We start from the raw sequence: 21490 nt of genomic DNA on the forward strand, positions 1-21490 counted from the left end.
TGAGACTCCGTCTCAAAAAAAAAAAAAAAAAAGAAATTTACAAAGGAAAGTGATAAAGAAGCAATTTTGTTTTTCTTTTTGTTGTTTGTTAATTCCACTATGCAAAGACAAGTAGGCGATGTTCAATCTACACATAGAAGTTATAAATGTATAATGCTCTAAATGTAAATCAATATTGTAACTGCTTATAAAAATAAAATAACTCAAGTTATGGCAAGAGACATTGATTTCTACTTTCTTAGAAGTTAACTTCTGGACATGATTAGAACTGCCGGAAGTGTGTCTCTGGTATGGAAGAAATAAGCTTATTTTACTAAGGCATCTTCATAGTCACTGTATTTCCTGCAGCCAGATTGACTATGATCATATACTTGGTAAAATATTTTAAACCTCTTTAAGGCAAGAGGTCCAAAACTAGACTGTAATAGATAGTTGCTGGTAGTTTCACATTGAAAAAAACCATAAAGAGCAAATTGTACATATATTTGGTGTTTAATCTCTTCACAAGTGACCATGGAAAGTCCATTTGTAACTTTGTGGAGATACTGTAAGCCTAACATATGGGATGGGGTCACTTGGCTATAATGGGAGCCTCTCCTTTCAGTCTTAGCCTAACACTCTCTGCTTTTATTCCTTATTGTGTACATATTTTATGGAAGAAATGGTACAGTGTCATTCATGGTGGGAATTCTAAAAGTTCTTCAAATGTAGCCCTCATAAGCATGTTTAAATAATCTGTTAGGCTCAGTTTAAATTTACTAATTACAATATATTTTCTTAATTTATCATTATACTATTAAATTCTAAGATTAAATGAATCAAATTCTTTGCTTTGATTGCTTTCCTCTCCCTCCATCTCTGCATGTTGTCTTAGCACATGGGCAACATTGACTAATTCTGGTGATAAAGAATCTCTTAATTCACTAAGTCCATTGACATATGTTTTTTCTAAAATCAAAGAAATAGTGCTGATTGTTCTCCACTACTGGAAATGATGAGATTACTGGACCTGACAGAAGATGCTTCTGGTTTCTCCTTCTGAATTACTGTTATCTTAATCTCAAGAAGTTAAATGAATTAACTTGACTGTCCCCAAAATGAGAAACACACACTTGCACAATTATTTCATTTTTAGCACTAGAAAGCAAAATTCTCTTACCAAAATAATGGTATATGCAGACAATTAAAAACAAGTCATCTTTTCATTGAAACAGGTACTGTGGGGCTTCATTCTGACCATATGTAAACAGTACAATTAGTGTCTATATTTTAAATAAAGCAATTAAGTTGAGCTATTCGGTAGTTTATACTTGACAAATATTAATGGACCCTATTACACCCAACTAGAGTTACTGGGTCATTTTATGAAAGCAGATGAAATAATATTGTTTTCAAAGTTTATTTATTTATTAATGAACAAGGTTTAATTTTTAACTTTTACCACATTTTTATCTTATTGTCAGGAAGCCTTGAATCAGTTTTAAAATGGTCTTACAATCACTTAATTTAATACACTTTGCTTTGTATAATTACAGCTAATCATATGGGATTTTTTATATAATTTAAATTTTAGTTTATGTCCTCCTTACTAAGAAATACAAGGATTATAAGTAAAAGTCAATGAAATAATTAATATGGGCACGTTTTTAAATTGTTTAAAATGTTAAGAGTCAAAGCTCTGAAAATATTTTGGACAGAAATAATAAAGATATAAAATGTATGCAAGGAAAGAGATATTTGGTATACCTAGTATTTGGTATATACGGGGATATTGCATGTTCATTAAGACCTGTCCTGCTAAGTGAGTATGGATCCGGAAGAAGTTAATGTAAGTATTTTTAAATGGGTTTGTATTTTTCTGATAAACAGCATTCTCCTTCTGTTTGTGATCATAGGATAAAAGCCCTGTAAGCTTGTATATGTTCATTTTTACTGCTACATCATGTAGTGTGCTCTTAAGATTGAGATCTCATTCCCCAGGAAGCATTTCTGTCCAAGATTAATTGCCCTTTTAAAATCAGCGTTTGATGTATTTCTTTGGCTATATCCTGACTTGGTTTAACCCTCTTTGACCTGACCTCGCTGACTATTACCTCCGTGGCTGAGACAAAATCCTTCAGCATGATGTATGCACTTCACATTTCAGCCTGTGGTTTTTCATGTCGATGGATTCAATTAGTTGGTGTTTTACTAATGAACATATCAGAGGTTAAAGAATTTGTCAGACAGAACAAAATTGTTCAGGCTAGTGGCAATCAGAAAGCTCATCTCTCTATTTTTTAAAACTTTTTCAGCAGTGTTAAGTATTTTTCAGAAATTTTACCTTCAGTATCACACTTTCCAAGATTCGTTTTCTGCTGAATTATAAAATATAAATAGGAAGCCACGAAGCTGAACACAATGATTATACCATTTGATCTTAGAATTCTCCGTATTTATAAGTATGAGCTTTTAAAAAATTAAACTGAAATTTTCTTGTTAAAAACATGTATGAATTTCCCTTAAAGATACATCATCCATTTCTTTAAGTCTCCTTTAGATATGAATGGTAAGAAGGAAACTCAAGCACCTCACTAGAATCTCAAGTCACCTGTTTTTAAAGACATTTATAGATCATATTCCTTGTTGAAACTGGCTTAGTTAAATAAGACCTAAAACCCAGATTGGGATGAGAAAGATAGCAGCCATTAGTAATAGAAATCTTTAGAACTCAAATTTATCACATAGTGCGCATTCTCAAATAATATACTTAAAATGTATAACATAAAGATTTTGAAAGGTTTTTGTTTACCTGAATGTTTTCATCTTTTTTTAAAAAAATAACCTTACCTAAAGTCTATTAAATGATATATCTATAGTGCAGTAGGGCTCATGTGACTTACAGGTGGTGTGCTCCTCTTGAATATATGTGTTGAGAGCACTATTAAATAAATGTGAAGGTTTATAATACTTAAGAATTTTTCTTAATGTCTTTTAATTTGCATAATCATCGAGTCTGGGTTTTTGTTGTCTTTTAAAAAATACATTTATTAAAATCATATGCCATACTGCATAAAAATGGAACTGAATAATTCAGGAGGTATTGCCATGAGGCCAAATTCTTATAGCCCTTTGTATGCCAATCACATAAGTGAATCCATGGTTTTTATATATCTTTTGATTATCTAGTACTAAAAAAAATGAACTTATAACTTGTGTGTAGGAAGAGAATTAAAATCACTCTACTTTTTGTTACTAAATCATGACCTTTTTAAAACTGATCTTCTCTCCTCACATACTTTATCAATTATATTTTTGACATCATTATTTTTTATTAGAGAGTGAGCAGGAGAGAGGGGTGGAGAAGAGTCACTCATGTTATTGAATACCTGTGTCCAAGTCCTGTGCTAGGGTCGCTGCTGAGTGCTTTGCTTGGATATCCCATTTAATCCTTCATGTAACTGGAGATGAGAATTCTCTGTTCACACTGTAAGATGAGGAAATAGACACTCAGAAGTTTAAGTGAATTCCTCGAGAATTCAAAACTAATAAATTATGATGGCTTGCACTCTGAAAGAAATATTTTGCTGTTTAGGCATAAAAGACCTAGATACTAGAACTGTGAGACATGTTAGTGATCCTCTACTCTGGACCAGTTTGCAAACTGACTCACAGAGTTAAATGAGAAGCTATCATGGGTTATAAATCAGCAAGCAGAATTTAGGAGATGGTCTCAATCCCACATTAGCAAAAGCTGCCATATCTTTACTTGTGTTATATATTGGGTTTCTACATAAAATTTTGTTTGCAGAAAAATTCTACACTGATATGATCATAAGATTCATTCTAGGGAACATTTTTAAAAAAGACTTTACCCCGGAAATTGATTCAGAAAGTCTGGAGAGGAGCTCAGCTCAATATATATATACACACACACACATATATATATATATAATTTTAATTTCCCACATGATTGTGATGGTCAGCTAGATTTTCAAACCATACATCTATACAGGCATTTTCATTTTATATATAAAGAAACAGCTTCAGAGTGATGCGAGACCTGCTCAGAGCCCTTCGTTGCCAGAACTGGAATTCAAGTTGCCTAACCCCCAATTTGTCTTTCATTACTACCTTTCTAACTAGTGGTGCACAGTTGGCCCTCTCTCCTTTATGTCTCATTTATATTATTGTATATTGATAGCATTCATTGTATACATGTCTATATGTAGGCATCATTTTTTAGTATATACATAAGAAGTTAACTTTGTGATTTGTATTAATGACTTGTGTAGTTAATGTGATTTTTCTTTTTTCTTCTTCGTTTTTTCTATATGTAATTCTTACCATTCTACTCATATAACCAAAATCTACCTGAATATATTTTTCCTAAAATGTAACATTTTTTTAAATGTTCACTTTTAAGTAGATGCTGGTTTTATAAAGTGCTATGTGGACATTCTACAAAATAATGAGATGTACTCTTCAAAATTGTAAAAGTTAAGAAATGTAGGGCCGGGCGCGGTGGCTCAAGCCTGTAATCCCAGCACTTTGGGAGGCCGAGACGGGTGGATCACAAGGTCAGGAGATCGAGACCATCCTGGCTAACACAGTGAAACCCCGTCTCTACTAAAAAATACAAAAAACTAGCCGGGCGAGCTGGCGGGCGCCTGTGGTCCCAGCTACTCGGGAGGCTGAGGCAGGAGAATGGCGTGAACCCGGGAGGCGGAGCTTGCAGTGAGCTGAGATCAGGCCACTGCACTCCAGCCTGGGCGACAGAGCGAGACTCCGTCTCAAAAAAAAAAAAAAAAAAAGAAATGTAGAAAAGGCTAAAAAATGGTTGCAGATTAAAAGAGAATAGAGAAACATGAAAATTAAATGCAATATGTGCATCCTTGACATGACCTGAATGTGTCCCCCAGAATTCACGTGTTAGAAGCTTAATCCCCAATGCAGCAGTGTTGGGAGGTGAGGCCTTTTAGGGGGTGTTATGCTGGTATGAAAAGGGTTTGCAAGAGTGGGTTCACTGTCTCGTGCGCTTCCACGTTCTTCCATATGAGAACACAGCAAGAAGCTCATACCAGGTGCCAGCACTTTGATCTTGGATTTCCCAGCCTCCAGAACTGTGAGAAATAAATGTTTGTCCTTTATAAATTATCCAATTACAGCATCACAAACAGACTAAGACAGTCCTGGACTGAATCCTAGATTGAAGAAAAATACATTATTGGGATAGTTGATAAATTTGAATATGGACTACATGAATATATTATTTCATATATCATGATATATCAATATTATTTTTTATTGTGATAACTATACTATAGTTATGTAAAAGAATATCTTATATTAGAAAGGGTACACTGTAAGTTTGAAATCATAACAAAAATTACTCTCCAAAGAGTGCCCTGTATAAAAGAAGTTCATATAGAACTAGTTCACTTGATTACTGTCTTATATGTTTGCCTACCTTAAAGCTTCAAGCCAGCTTCTTTTAAAAACCTGAGTGGGAGAGGCGTACAGTAACGTTTTTCTCCTGAGTCATTTTCTTTGTAGTGACATTTCTCATTCTAAGTATTAAGGTCTAGATTCCCATTTTGAAACACAAAGACATGTTTACCAAAAATATTGTTTACTTTAGCAGTATCAAGTGTTTCCTTTGTACTGTAAGAAAAAAAGAGACCTACTGATTTTTTTTTTTTTTTTTTTTTTTTACTGTTTTATTTTATTATTAATTTTTGTTTTTACACTTGTTACCCATGCTGGAGTGCAGTGGTGCCATCACGGCTCACTGTAGCCTCGACCTCCTGGGCTCAGGCATTCGTCCACCTCAGTCTCCCAAGTAGCTAGGACTACAGGTGTGCACCACCATACCCAGCTAAGCTAATCTTTGTTTGTTAAGTTTTTTTATTTTTTGTAGAGATGGGATCTATTGCCCAGGCTGGTTCTCAAACGCCTGGGCTCAAGCAGTCCTCCCACCTTGACCTCCCCAAGTGCTGGGATTACAGATGTGAGCCACCACACGTGGCCTGTTTTCTTTTATTGGTTTTGATATTGCTAAAATATTCCTCATGCTTTGTTGTTATGTATGGTACCATGAATTAAGGATAGCATGTACATTTGACTTATCTGGAAACATTTTTGACTTTGTTGTTTTAATAACCAAAGCAGTCTTTACAGGTAGAGTTATTCTACGTGGTGGGGCTAGCTATCAGAAAGCATTCCAAAAAGATTAATTTTGACAGTGTAATTCTACCAGCAAGAACATTATCCCAGCAGTGAGAATATTTATTAACTAATTATGGTATATGTCAGGTACTGTACTAGGCACTGGGGACAGAGTAACAAATAAGAGAGAAACTTCGATTTGAAGTTTCAAGGGAACTGCTGTCCTAAAAATCCCTCTGTTTAAAATTGTGTTATTGAGGCAAGTCAAAAAATAAACAAAATACATAAATGCAGGTGAAATATTTGGACATATGTAGTCTGTGACAAAATAATATGTTTAAAACCTTAAAACTGTTCTGTTGAGGGATATGACAGTCTTAGATTCTTTCCTTAGTTACTTAAATTTAGTTAATGACACTTTAAAGTGGCCCCAGCTTCTAAACCAGAGAATCAATGCTACCTATTCAGGGTTTGGGTAAGGGGATTTATTAGGCTTGTTACAGTGTTTGAATAGTGCTTATGTCCTCCAGCTTCTGTTGTACAACTCATAACCTCTAACAATCCTTTTGTTGTAACGTGATTGGTCTTTTGCCTTTCAGATATACTATGCATCATCAGTGGATTGTATACCATATTGTATTTGCTCCCACATTTAAATATTGCTTTAGACATAGTATTTTTTGATATTGAGTTGTGACTTGTTTCTTCTGCTGTTTCATAGTATACAAAGGTGACTCTGGCTTAAGGAAAAACTTTAGAGATAAGGAACTTTTACTCTTACACCACTATTCTTTCATTTTTTGACTCAGTGCTAAGTAGGAGGAAGATTCTGAGAATATTAAAATATTTCAAAGAAATATAAGAATATGAAGAGAGTTATACCGGAAATGTTTTCAAATATTCTAAGAAAGATTTAATACAGTAAAGCTGTAGCAAACTAGAACTTACAAGCAATGAATCATTCCAGATAGCTGAGGGTTTCTCCATTTGAATACCAATGTTTAAAAAATCTTCCCAAAGTACTAATACTGTGCTTTCTATAGTATTCTGTATATAACTTAATATTTTATTATGAAAACAAATCATTGTATTAACACTGTGATCACAACTGTGTAAAAAATTATGTATAGTTGCAACAAAGAAAAAATAATGAAAGCATTTTTTTAGGTTAGTAGTATTACGAAGTGATACCTTTTTTCAAAATTGTTTTAAGCTATGGCTCAGTGATTTGGGAGTTTGTTTGGAATATTTTATTTGGTTATCTTTGGAATTGTTAGTATGTTAAGTTTTTATTTTTCACATTCTTTTATCAACTCTGTAGTGTTTTGTGTCCTCTGTTGACTGTCACTTCCCGGGACTGTGCTGCCTCCAACAGGAAGTCTAAATATTTCTTTAAAAGGGTCTCTTGTTTCAGGTGCCAGCCAAGTCATTATCACCATACATCATCAGCTCATTTTGCCCAGACATTAGAGCACTTAGAGATTCAAAAGTCATTTGGAACAGAGCAGAAAGGAAAACGTAGGGTATTTCTCCTTTATAGAGTTTGTGATTCCCCATTTCCTTGTTGTCTTCTGTCACCAGGAAGCTGAGCAGTTAAGACATTGTATTTTGAAGAGATGGTAAAGGAGAAAAACCCAAAATTGTGCTAGAGGAGTAACACAGAGTTTCTTGATGGTTCTATTTTTTTTTTTCTTTTTCATTAAAGGAGTTTGGCTTTGCTTTTTTTGTTTTTCTATGACAAAAAATATTTCTATTTACTTTAAAAGTTGTCAGTACAACACACCAAAATCATGAAAAACACAAAATCTTAAATTTAATTTGGAATACAATTGAATTTAAAAGAAAGGTGTGAATTTCAGCCCCCTTTTAATTAGCAAGTGGATGTTAACAAAAAGCAATCAGGCTTTGTAACTCTAAAACAGGAATCCCTGAGTCAGATTTGTAATCCCTTCTCATTAAAATTTTGACTGTTATTCAAATAGTATCTCTAAGATATTTTGATACATACATGAAAGCTTTACTGAAAACAACTAAAGCTCACCTGTGTCTTATTAAACATCTCAAATACTGATCTGATTCTTGATTTCTAGTCACATTTCTATTTTACATTTTCAAAATATGTATGGACCTACTTCATATACTTGTCATTTTAAATAACCATACAGTACAGTTTTTAATGTATAACTAAAATAAATTTTGGTCATTGGTACAATGGGCTGTTTTTGCCACTATAGTTTCATTAACGTCAATCTTAAGTAAGCACAGTAATTAAGAAAGAAGTAATACTTTCACATACAGCAACAGAATTTTTATCAGAATATATTGTAACCCTCAGGTTTCTGTTTTGGGTGATACATACTGCAACATTTGAACTTTCTCCATGTCCGCATTTCCTGTTCAGGGGACAGAACAGGTTTAAAATCCACTTAATGCACTCAGGATTCTCAAAAGGCAACAGATTATTTTTTCTTCAACTGTTCTGACTTTTATTGTTGTTGGATTTCTTTCTTGGAATAGATGGGGAAAAAAAGAATCAAGTGATGATTCATGGAATTGAGCCAATGTTGGAAACGCCTCTGCAGTGGCTGAGTGAACATCTGAGCTACCCGGATAATTTTCTTCATATTAGTATCATCCCGCAGCCAACAGATTGAAGGATCAACTGTTTGCCTGAATGGAATCATCCTTAAATGGAATTTATCAGAGCATGTCACCCTTTTGCTTCAATCAGGTTTGGTGGAGGCAACCTGACCAGAAACACTTCGCTGCTGCAAGCCAAACAGGAAAAAGATTCCATGTCAGATAAGGCCATTGGGCTGGTCTTACTTTGCATCACCTCTGCTTTCCTCCACTGCCATCATTAAACCTCAGCTGTGACATGAAAGACTTACCGGACCACTGCAAGTCTTCTGTAAAATATAATGAAGCTGAAACCTTTGGCCTAAGAAGAAAATGGAAATATGTGCCACTCGATTTGTATTTCTGATTAACAAATAAACAGGGGTATTTCCTAAGGTGACCATGGTTGAACTTTAGCTCATGAAAGTGGAAACATTGGTTTAATTTTCAAGAGAATTAAGAAAGTAAAAGAGAAATTCTGTTATCAATAACTTGCAAGTAATTTTTTGTAAAAGATTGAATTACAGTAAACCCATCTTTCCTTAATGAAAATTTCCTATGTTTACAGTCTGTCTATTGGTATGCAATCTTGTAACTTTGATAATGAACAGTGAGAGATTTTTAAATAAAGCCTCTAAATATGTTTTGTCATTTAATAACATACAGTTTTGTCACTTTTCAAGTACTTTCTGACTCACATACACTAGATCACTTTTTACTCTGTGTTACCATTTTGACTGGTCGTCATTGGCATGGGGTGGATATAGGGCATAGGATCACTTGTCTCAGGATCTGTCATAGAATTTCTTGCTGCCAATTAAAAAACCTGTGTTCTTTACACACTACACTTATAAATGTTGTAACTGTTCATCTTTGCTGTTTTATCACTGTAAGCCTGTCAAACCATAGTATCCTAAAGCATCTGTATATGGTAATTGTGCATTTTTGGAAAAACCCATTCCTTCCAAGCTAGTGTTTTTCATTGGCTCCAGGTCTGTGCCAATGAAAAACTGTGGTCCCCTGGCAGTCTGTCTTTTGAAGTTTAAAGATTACCTGTCTCCTGACTGCAGTACCTTTTCTTTAATTTTTACCAAAAATATCCAGAGGTTACTGGAGTTCTTATTCAATATAAGGAAAGTTTGCTGCACTTTATTACCAAGCCTCTGGGATTTTACCAATCAAACATATTTGTGCATTACATTTCGTTTCTTGTGAGCTAGCTTGCTGTCCATATTGAATGTTGACCCATTTGAGTATGCTAAAAGACTTACAGTAGCAGACACGATCATGGTTTTAGATCCCATAATAAAAATGAATGTTTTTCTTATAAAAAATTATATGAATGTTGAAGCGAAATTCTACTATTGTTCATTGCTTCCTTTTCTTTTTCCTTTTGTGATTTTCACTGATTAATAGCACATTTCTAAACAAAATTGGATAAAGTTAGTCAAAGACCAGATATTCTGGAATGGAAATTGTAAAGCTTAATCAAAAAGAATAACCAGTACCGAATACAATCTCAGAAAATTAGAAGCAAGTAGAAAACAATTGGTTGATGTAAACGAAAGTGCCATTTTAGTAAAGGCAGGAAAAAAATAGCAATATTTGAGTTATGTAAGGATAAAAAATCCACTGACTTGTATTTTTGCACAAGAGGCTGGTCTGAATATGATTGTTCACATTAAGAGTGTTTATTCGTCGGTTCGGTTTGGGGATTTTCCCCCTTGATGTTTTGACAGATTGAAGTGAGCTTCAGTGAGCGAAAGGATCAGAATGCAGGGAACACTAAGCTGTGATGAAGAAAGTGTGGTAAGAATGGAAAGCCAGAGTAGTTTTATACAGACAAGACCAGTATCAGGCCTTTGCAGTAGGCTTGAGCGACCTTCTGATCTAGATTTGAAAGTAAATAATTTTATCAAGCCATTGCCCATTTTTACTTCCTCATTCATTATTGTACCAGCATCATAACTTTATTACTCTAATCCCAGGTAAGTCAAGCCTACATAATGCCCCAGAGGAAGAGTAAAACCAGAAATTCATGCTGGCTTAAATAATCTATTTTTGTTTCTTTTTATTTGAATAGTTAAATTTTATGGTTTATTAAAAAATTAAATAAATGTTGTGTCCGTCTTTATTTAAAACAAGTTACCTGTTGGTAAAATCATTAAAATTTCCTTAGTCACAAACTGTCATAAAAGTTTCTTGGAGAAATAGAAAGGATGGAGGGATATAGAAGAGAATATAAAAGAAAATTGGAGAAGACCCCCAATATCTTTATTTGACTAATAGTGAATAGTGACCTCCTAGGAAAATAGAAATATGTTTTTAAATATTGGCATTGTTAACTAGGAAGGAATAAGTTCAGATTAAAGTAAATCATTGTCCTTTATAAATGATGTTGATTTTCATTTGGATGGCCTAAATTCTGATTATGGATAGAGTTGAATTGATAAGCACCAAGATTTTCTTACAGATTTAGGGACCCGAAGTAACTTGTTTATAATTTAAGTTGACCTATCAGTCTTTATAGGATGATGAGGTATAAACCGTATTCCAATCTGAGTGTGAGGTGAATTCGTTTAGTGTACTAGTCTTGTTACATTTATCACTGGAAACAAGCTAGGAGTTGATCGTTTTCTGAGAAAACAATATATAAGCTTTGACATTGTGTGACTGTAGTTTTTAATGGTTATCTTTCTAGAGTATTTTTTTAATAGACTACTTGAGATAACGTTTTCTTCAGTTTTTAGAAATTTGGTTTATGTGTGCTGGGCGCGGTGGCTCACGCCTGTAATCCCAGCACTTTGGGAGGCCGAGGCGGGCGGATCACGAGGTCAGGAGATCGAGACCATCCTGGCCAACATGGTGAAACCCCGTCTCTACTGAAAATACAAAAATTAGCTGGGCATGGTGGTGGGCGCCCGTAATCCCAGCTACTCGGGAGGCTGAGCCACGAGAATTGCTTGAACCCGGGAGGCAGAGGTTACAGTGAGCCAAGATCCTGCCACTGCACTCCAGCTTGGTGACAGAGGAAGACTGTCTTAAAAAAAAAAAAAAAAAAGAAATTTTGTTTATGTGGGTTATACCAGAGAATGACAGTCTCACTTTTATTTATCATATTATTGATATTTAGTTCTGAGGTAAGTTGGGTTTCCTGTTACATGTGCCAGCATGGTTGAAATACAAATGTAAAGCCTTGGGGTATGATGGGAAAATCAAGTGTGACCATATTTATGAATATTTGAACCTATTCATTGTCAATGGATGGAGTCCATCAAAATACCTATTTGCCTGAGTCCTGTCATTCTTTTGTTTCCTAAATATATTTATCTCCCGGTCTGAAAATATTAAAAATTACAGGGACAGTAGAGAGGAAAGAAGAGAGGCATGCCTCTTTTCAGATCATTTGAGAGTAAGTGAAGACTTGGACATTATAAAAATGTATTTACTATGTAGCTTTCTTTGACAAAAGCATCTTTCACATAAACATGAATTATAAATTTGATTCTTTATGCTTACAAGCAGATATAGTACTACTGTAAAATCTAGTAGGCACAATATAGTAACCATGGAGTGAAAGACTCAATTTTTAGGTCCTTTAGGTAGCTCATTAAGTACTTAGATTTTTTTTTTTTTTTGTACTTTATGTTCTAGGGTACATGTGCACAACATGCAGGTTTGTTACATATGTATACATGTGCCATGTTGGTGTGCCATACCCATTAACTCATCATTTATATTAGGTATATCTCCTAATGCTATCCCTCCCCTCTCCCGCCACCCCACAACGGGCCCCAGTGTGTGATGTTCCCCTTCCTGTGTCCAAGTGTTCTCATTGTTCACTTCCCACCTATGAGTGAGAACATGCAGTGTTTGGTTTTCTGTTCTTGGGATAGTTTGATGAGAATGATGGTTTCCAGCTGCGTCCATGTCCCTACAAAGGACATGAACTCATCTTTTTTTATGACTGCATAGTATTCCATGGTGTATATGTGCCACAGTTTCTTAATCCAGGCTGTCATTGATGGACATTTGGGTTGGTTCCAAGTCTTTGCTATTGTGAATAGTGCCGCAATAAACATACGTGTGCATGTGTCTTTATAGCAGCATGATTTATAATCCTTTGGGTATATACCCAGTAATGGGATGGCTGGGTCAAATGGTACTTCTAGTTCTAGATCTTTGAGGAATCACCACACTGTCTTCCACAATGGTTGAACTAGTTTACAGTCCTACCAACAGTGTAAAAGTGTTCCTATTTCTGCATATCCTCTCCAGCACCTGTAGTTTCCTGACTTTTTAATGATCGCCATTCTAACTGGTGTGAGATGGTATCTCATTGTTTTGATTTGCATTTCTCTGATGGCTACTGATGAGCATTTTTTCATGTGTCTGTTGGCTGCATAAATGTCTTCTTTTGATTTTCAAGCGCAAAATCATTTTTATTAACTATGTTACTCTATTAGAATGATAAACAGTGAGATAAAGACAAATCTGAAGATTGAGGGATGTCAGAGCACTTTGATGTATAAGTTGACTCCTATGAAAGTGATTAGTTTGGCTTTCCCTGTGTAGCTTTCTTACCTCCACATCTCAAGGATAAATAAAGTACAAGCAGGCATTTTCCATTTTTTCCCCCAGTTCTCAGTGGAGTATATAGCACACAGTTGGTGTTTAGCCAGTGTGTATAAGAAGAAGGATTACTTAATAACTTTATAATCAGTGTTATATTTTTCTGGTAAGAATACCAGCCATAAAAATAGAACCTTGTCATTTAGAAATCAGTATACATACAAAGTGTACTTGGTTTGGCCTGGCATTAGTGATGAAGACTTGCTTACTCAAATCGACTACTTTCAGTAGGAACCACTGTGGACCAGACCCTTGCGTCAGTCCACATTCATTTTAGTTGCAGTATAGACCGCAGCACATATCTTCTGTTTCAACATCACTCTAATTTAAGCAGCCCCTAAAGCTGGAGCTATTCTCACCAAGCATCTGGAGGTATTTGTTAATTCTGACCTTTTCATAAATGAGTGATTTGTGTCTTGCTTTTGCTTAGAACTTTACTTCTGAAAATAAGAGCTATTTAATTCAACATTTCCCAAACTTTCTTGACCATAGAGTTTTTTTTCTTTCCTAGTATCACAACATCCTATTGAACTCTAGCATGGGAAATAGTGCATTAAATCATTAACTCCTAATGACCTAGATTTTATAGCATAAATCTTACTTTTCCCTTTCTGACAACTCTTTAGCTATTTGAAAGAAGCTCTCAAGCATCTGACTCATCTCCAAACAAAATAGCTCTAGCCTGTTCATTCCTTCCTCCAAATATCTCCCATTTTGTCAGTGTCACTCTTGAAATTCATCTACCAAGTATATACTGTATACTGAGTAATACATGTCAAGTCATGTGCTGTTGGCAGGGGATGGAGTAGTTTAGGTTTTCATAATGCCAATATTGGGTGTATAGTCTGGCTGCTCCGTTGTGCCATAATCTGACAGATCACATCCAGAGTAAGATTTAGTGAAAGGGCTGGGAATAAGTTCTGTTTACGAAACATCCATCCAAATATAAAAACTCAGGCAAATTGCCAACGGATTGGAGAAAACCTCAATTCGTAGGTATGAGAGTAAGTAGGAATTCAAGGGGTATATTTGCTCTCAGGGAGTCACCATAAAACTAGCCAAGAGAGCCATGGAGCTGAAATACGGTATTCTGTTATCAGTCACCAAGATCGCCAGATAGAATGTGGCCGAGGTCAAGCAGAGAGGGACTGGCTTCACAGATGGGTAGTTTTCTGTGGTACTGGCACATAGAGAAGGTATTTCTGATCTCTAGCTGTACTTGTTCGGGACTTGATGACTTTGTCTTTTTGTGTTGCCTGGTGCATATTTTCCAAGTAAGGTATATTATCGAATGCTCACTTCTGTAAGGTGGGTTTTGATATTCTTGTTACTCAAAACTGTTAGTTTTTAGCTTTCTTTTACAAAGACAGTCACTCATTGACCTAGAAACTATCTGACCCCAACGATTTTGTAAAAGCCAAGGGAAATTTGTCATCATCTGACTACCAGCCTTTTTCTGCATATGCCATCTCAACCATGTCTTGCTGAAGAGTTTGGTCATGCTCACTACCTGTATTTCCATGACTCCTTTTGTCATTGTTTTGAAATTCATTATAATGTAATACGAAATGTCAACTTATCCTGATGCTGATATTAAGTGAAGTATGATAGAGAAAGTTATTGATGACATCTGAAGGTATCACCAGGTCTTGGAGCCAACTTTAAAAAGTGAGGGAGCAAATCAGGTAAAAACTAAGTAATTTTTGTAAATTTTGTTTTTTATTTATTTACTTTTTTTGAGACAGAGTCTTGCACTGTCGCCCAGCCTGGAGTGCAGTTACGCAATCTCACCTCACTGCAATCTCCACCTCCCTGCAATCTCCACCTCCCTGGTTCAAGTGATTCTCCTGCCTCAGCCTCCCTAGTAGCTGGGATTACAGGTGCCCACCACCACATCCAGCTAATTTTTTTTGTATTTTCGGTAGAGACAGGGTTTCACCATGTTGACCAGGCTAGTCTTGAACTCCTGACCTTGTGATCTACCCACCTCGACCTCCCAAAGTGCTGGGATTACAGGCATGAACCATGGCACCTGGCCAAAACTGAGTAATTTGTGGACTGGATAGTGCATGCGATATTGGAGTGAAAAAAATAGAAATGCCAGATGAGTTGCGAGTGTCAGTAATCCAACTCAGATATATAGTGGACATCTTTCATTATGGGCAGAACATTTAGAACATCTCAATAAAACCAGCTCTAACTGCTAATTCTATATTAGGCATATTCTCCTAGATTTTATAGAATTCCACATGATTCATTTGTTTATTCAAACATTTGTTGAGCAAATAGAGTAGTGGAAGTTCTAGAAAGAACAAGACATGGTCTCTTGACCTTAAGGGACCTTCTCTTCTTAGAGAAGACAAAAGTAACTGTACAACATAATACTTGGAAATTGCAATGAGAAAGGCACAAATAAAGCACTGTGAGGAAATAGAGCCGACAGACCTGTTTTCTTTGAGTTAACTTAGATGATACCTTTCTTGGCCTCTCAGCAGCATTTGACACTTTATCACACCTTGTTTCACTCTTGAAACACTTTCTTCAATGGGCACCACACCCTTCTGGTTTTCCTCCTAACTCAGCACCTTTCTCAGTTTCCTTTGATTCTTCTCTACTTTAACTCCTAATATTGAAATATCTCAGGGCTCAGCCTTTGGTTCCGTTTCTGTAGCTACACTCAGTATATGAGCACATCCCATGGTTTTTAACACCATCTATGTGTTAACTCCAGTATTTACCTCTCTCCTGAGCTCCAAACTTAATACACAACCATCTACTTGTCATCTATCCCAGATATGTAATAGTTCACCTTTTCTGAGTGGGGGTGGGAGGTCAAAGTAGAACTCTTGATTTTCCTCCGAACCTATACCTCTCCCTTTCTCTTCCATCTGAATAAATGCGACCTACTCACTCGGTCCCAAAATGTAGGAGTCCTAATTTAATTTCCCTTCTTTTCTCGTGTATACCATAGCCATCAGTGAGTCCTGATGAACCTACCTTAAAATATACTCTGAACCTATCTACTGACCACCTTCACTGCTACTATGTAAGTCTAAGCAACCAACCATCATCTCTCACCTGGACTACTACAGTAGCCTCTTATCTGGCTTCCCTGCTTCTGTTCTGTTCCCCTTCAGTCTTCAAAGTATAGTGTGTTTCTTCAAGTGACATCGTGGCAGTTCCTTGATCAAAACATTTCAGCATCTTTCCATCCCACCCAGAATGTATCTAAGCTCCTTACCAAGTTCTGCTTCATCTGATCTCTGCATCTGACATCTGTCACGCTGCCTTGGCTACTTTAGTATATCTACACTGGCCTTGCCCATCTTATCCCTTGAATATGTCAAGATCATTCTCCCTCCAGGGACTCTGCACCTGATGTCATCTCTACCTGGAACTTTGTTTGCCTGACTTGTCTCCTCCATCTGTGTATCTGCTTATGTGTCACCCTTTCTTAGAGGCCTTTCCTGACCACCTGATCTAAAATTATACCCCAAGCCCACTTCCAGACCCATCTCACTCTATCACTTTATATTTCTTCATCACATTCTATCTCCTCTTCATAGTATATCTCACTCTGAGATTATGTATTTATTTGTTCATGGCTCTATAGTTAACAGTTATTGAATGTTTACAATGTCCCACACACTGTTCTAGGTGCTTTTCGAATATTAACTCATTTAATTTCAGAGCTATGTGATATCATCACTAATATTGTCCCCACAGGGAAACTGAGATACAGGACAAGGAACTTTCTCAGCATCATGATAGAGTTGGATTGAAACCTAGCAGAACGGGTCCAGAGACCACACTCTTACCCACTTCCTGAATTGCCTTGCCATATTTTTGACCTCACAACAGACAAGTTTGAGGGCAGGAACAACTTCTGTTTATCCCCACACTTCTGGCATATCACAGGGGGTTATTAAGTATTTATCGAATTAATACGTTTTGATAACATTTGAGTAGATTAGGAAAAGCTTCATTGAAGAAGTGGCTTTTGAGTTAGAACTTGAAGAAAGGGTAAAATTGGGGAAAGCGGGAAGAAAGTGTGTAATGAGCTAGATGGAACCACAGGAACAAAAACTCAGAGGGATGGTTGTACAATTGGGCTGCACCTAAGTCACATGTAGGAGACGGCAAGATACAACGGGAAAGGTATATTCTGACAGGATTATGAAAAGCCTTGAGCATCAGGCTAGGGAGATGAGATTTTATTTGAGGTGCAATAAGAGCCACTGAATATTCTTAGTAGCTAGATCATGTGCTCACAGCAACCTTTTAAGATGCTGACTCTGGTGGCAGTGTGCAAGGAGGTTTAGGGTTAAGTCTGTTCTAAACCTGGGAGAACAATGACAAAGCTACTGTGATTTGCTGAGCCAGTGGTTTCCCAGCCTTTTTTCGGCAGGAAAATCTTCAATAAAACCTTGCCCAAATGTCCAGTAGGTCAAAGAGGAGCTTCTCTGGTTGAAGCAGGGTGGCTGGCCCAGAAGCTGACCTGCCAGCACCCCCTTCCCTATTAATGCCAGCTTTTTGGGCACCTGTTCAGGATCTCTGTGCTCCTCAGACAACTGATTGAATAGCTCTTGCCTGGCCCTGTTGATAATAAAGTCTGATGACCCAAAGCAATAGTGTCAAGAGTTGAAAGCGACATTGAAGAGAAAATAGAGGAAGAATCAACTGAACAATATGGGAGACCTGGAGGGAAGAAGTCAGTGGTGATGAAAACTCTTACGAAATGGGAGATCAATTACCCACAAAAGAATTTAGTTGGGAAAAACAGATGATGTGTTTAGTTTTGAACCAGGATTAAGTACTCAGACTTGAGGTGTGAAGACAGACAGGGGTTCTCAATGTTGCCTGCCCTTCCCGATCACCTGTGGAGCTGTTATCAAAACTACACATTCCTGTACCCCACCCCCTCTCCTGCAGTTGGTTGAATCAGTTTGGGCAGGCACCAGGTCTCAAGATTTGTGTAACATTTCACTAGTGATTCTGATTTGCACTACTAAAACGTTGTGGGCATAGAATCATCAGTGAGCATTGTCAATGTGAGGCTGCGGCTCCTGAGATCAGGGCTGGAAATCATCACCCACCTGGAAGGGAGGGTTGGAGCCAAGAGTGTGGCATGGAATTGAATCAGTCACACTTGCCAATAGCTTTCACATCTTTCCACCTCTCCCCATCCTCACTGCAGATTCATTCAAGCCACTAACGTCTCTTCCCTGTTACAGTGGCCTCAGAACTACAGTCCCTATGCCCCTTTACTTCCTTTCTCCTTCTGGCAGCCAGAAAGATAATTTACAAATTCAACTAGGTCCACTTTTTCTTCTTCTTCTTTTTTTTTTTTCTTTTAGACGGACGGAGTCTCAGTCTGTCATCAGGCTGGGATGCAGTGGCACTATCTTGGCTGCAAGCTCCGCCTCCCAGGTTCAAGCAATTCTCCTGCCTCAGCCTCGCGAGTAGCTGGGACTACAGGCATGCGCCACCACACCCGGCTAATTTTTGTATTTTTAGTAGAGATGGGGTTTCACCATGTTGGTCAGGATGGTCATGATCTCTTGACCTTGTGATCCACCCGCCTCGGCCTTCCAAAATGCTGGGATTACAGGCACGAGCCACCGCACCCAGCCCAGGTCCACTTTTCTCTGCTGTTTGAAATCTTTAGATGGATTCCTTTTGACTTTAGGATGAAATCCAAAATCCTTACCACGATAAAAGCTTTGTGAGCTCTGGATCCTCCCCACTAGATGTTTTTTTCTCCGATTCTCTTCCTCTTCTTCATGATCCAGCATACTACGCCTCTTTCAGAGTGTCAAACACAATACTGTCCCTGGTTTCAAACTTTTGCCTCTACTGATTCCTCCCTTGAATGTCTCCCCTCTCTACTTCCTTTTGCTTACTAATTTCTAATCATTATTTTCCTCAATTCCTCTGGACTTTCCAACTGGCCAGCCCCTTCCTGGTAGGGTTGCCACAACATAGCAAATAAAAATACAAGACACCCAGGTGAAGCTGAATTTCAGATAAACTAGAAGTAACTTTTTAGTGTAAGTATATCCTATGCAATATTTGGTACATATTCATACTAAAAAGAATTTGTTGTTTTTCTGAAATTCAGCTTCAACTGAGTATTCTGTATTTTCTCTGGAAACCCTACTTCCTGAGCTAGATTTGGTTAGAACCAGATTTGAGCTAGAATGACCTCGCTCCCCTAGCTCATTCCCATTTGTATTAATTGCCCCATATCTGTGTTTTCTGGTATGCTGTACGTTCTGTGAGGACAGGGACTGGGTCTGCTGTGTTCACCAATACTTAACACAGTGCAACGGCATGTCACAAGCCTTTATTAGATGAGTGAACACGATGAGAGGCTCGGAATTCCAGTGAAAGGCCAGGGCTGAAGATTCTGTCTGGGAAGTTTTCTGCCTGGAGGTGACCTTTGAAGTGGGAGGGGTAGCACATAACAAAAGTATAGGGTAGAAAGAGAAGAGGAGCCCTTGGGCTGACCTGAGGGGACCACCTATGCTTGGGCGACAGAAAGAGGAAGAAGGGCAGATCTTTGAGACAATCATGCTAAAGAGAGAATTCACAAACTACAAGGGAATCTAGGGAAATAATAGACCAGGTCTTTGGATTTGGCACTTTGGGACCTTCAAGAGAAGTGTTCTGAGTCTGCTAGCTGTCAGGTTGCTGATGACTCTTAAGAAATGTAGTAATGGGACAAAAAAAGATAAGACTGTAGCCCAGCTGTTAACATGGTGGAGAGAAGGGAGACCTGCCTCAGTGTGTTGGTGAAAGGGAAGGGATCAGTGGACAGAGAGGGTGATTGTTCTGGGGAAAGGAGTCATGGACGGTCTGGGAAGAAGTAGAGAAGATGGATTAAGGAAAGAAGCTGAGGCAGGTGAATCACTTGAGGTCAAGAGTTCAAGACCAGCATGGCCAACATGGCAAAACCTTGTCTCTACTACAAATAAAAAAATTAGCTGGGCATGGTGGCAGGTGCCTGTAATCCTAGCTTCTTGGGAGGCTGAGGCAGGAGAATCGCTTGAACCTGGGAGGCAGAGGTTGCAGTGAGCCAAGATCACGGCATTTCACTCCAGCCTGGGCAATAAGAGTGAAACTCCATCTCAAAAAACAAGAAGAAAGAAAAAAAAAGAAAAGAGGAAGAATGTTTCACAAGTAAGAAGGAGGATGTAAACAATCATTATTACAGTCATTGTTAATAAGTTGGTGTCAAAAAAATCACACCGTTCTTATTACTAAAGATTATATACAGGGTTCACTAAGAATATAACCTGAATTTGAACATAGTAAAGTTTTCTTAGCCTGGAGATTCTCCAACTTTTTTTTTGAGACGGAGTCTCGCTCTGTCGCCAGGCTGGAGTGCAGTGGCACAATCTCAGCCCACTATAATCGTCCGTGATCTCAGCTCTCAGCTCACTGCAATCTCCGCCTCCCAGGTTCAAGCAATTCTCCTGCCTCAGCCTCCTGAGTAGCTGGGATTAACAGGCGTGTGTCACCACACCCAGCTAATTTTTTTTTGTATTTTTAGTAGAGACAGGGCTTCACCATGTTGCCCAGGCTGGTCTCGATCTGCTGACCTCGTGATCTGCCCCGCCTCCGCCTCCCAAAGTGCTGGGATTACAGGTGTGAGCCACTGCACCTGACCTGAGATTCTCAAGCCTTAGCAGACATTGGAATTAGCACTTGCAAGATTTTGATTAATTAGGTGGGTCAGGGCCTAAAATCATTTCGTAGAAACACTCAAGCTGAGGGTCTTCAATTTTTTTCATTCTTACATCCATTAAGCTTTTTTTTTTTTCTTTTTTCTTTTATTATAGTTTAAGTTCTAGGGTACATGTGCACAGCGTGCAGGTTTGTTACATATATATACATGTGCCATGTTGGTGTGCTGCACCCATCAATTCATCATTTACATTAGGTATATCTCCTAATGCTATCCCTCCCCCCACCCCCTCCCCACAATAGGCCCCGGTGTGTGATGCTCCCCTTCCTGTGTCCAAGTGATCTCACTGTTCAATTCCCACCTATGAGTGAGCCATTAAGCTTTTTTTTTCCCCCTCCTCTT

The 21490-nt window shown here is 37.6% G+C and overlaps 1 protein-coding gene across 9 annotated transcripts in view; it reads left to right on the forward strand.

The window, feature by feature from the left end:
• Positions 1-9427, forward strand: part of ATG5 (autophagy related 5) — a 135006-nt gene extending 125579 nt beyond the window's left edge. For all 9 annotated transcript variants that reach the window (XM_028847307.2, XM_001088300.4, XM_015137018.3 and 6 more), the window contains one exon: positions 8665-9427. In XM_028847307.2, the coding sequence (XP_028703140.2) occupies positions 8665-8801 (137 nt within the window). In that variant the 3' untranslated portion in view covers positions 8802-9427. The remainder of the gene's footprint in view (positions 1-8664) is intronic.
• Positions 9428-21490: the final 12063 nt, after the last annotated feature.

The sequence above is a fragment of the Macaca mulatta genome, chromosome 4 (assembly GCF_049350105.2).
Source record: "Macaca mulatta isolate MMU2019108-1 chromosome 4, T2T-MMU8v2.0, whole genome shotgun sequence".
In the NCBI taxonomy this organism is placed as follows: Eukaryota; Metazoa; Chordata; class Mammalia; order Primates; family Cercopithecidae; genus Macaca; species Macaca mulatta.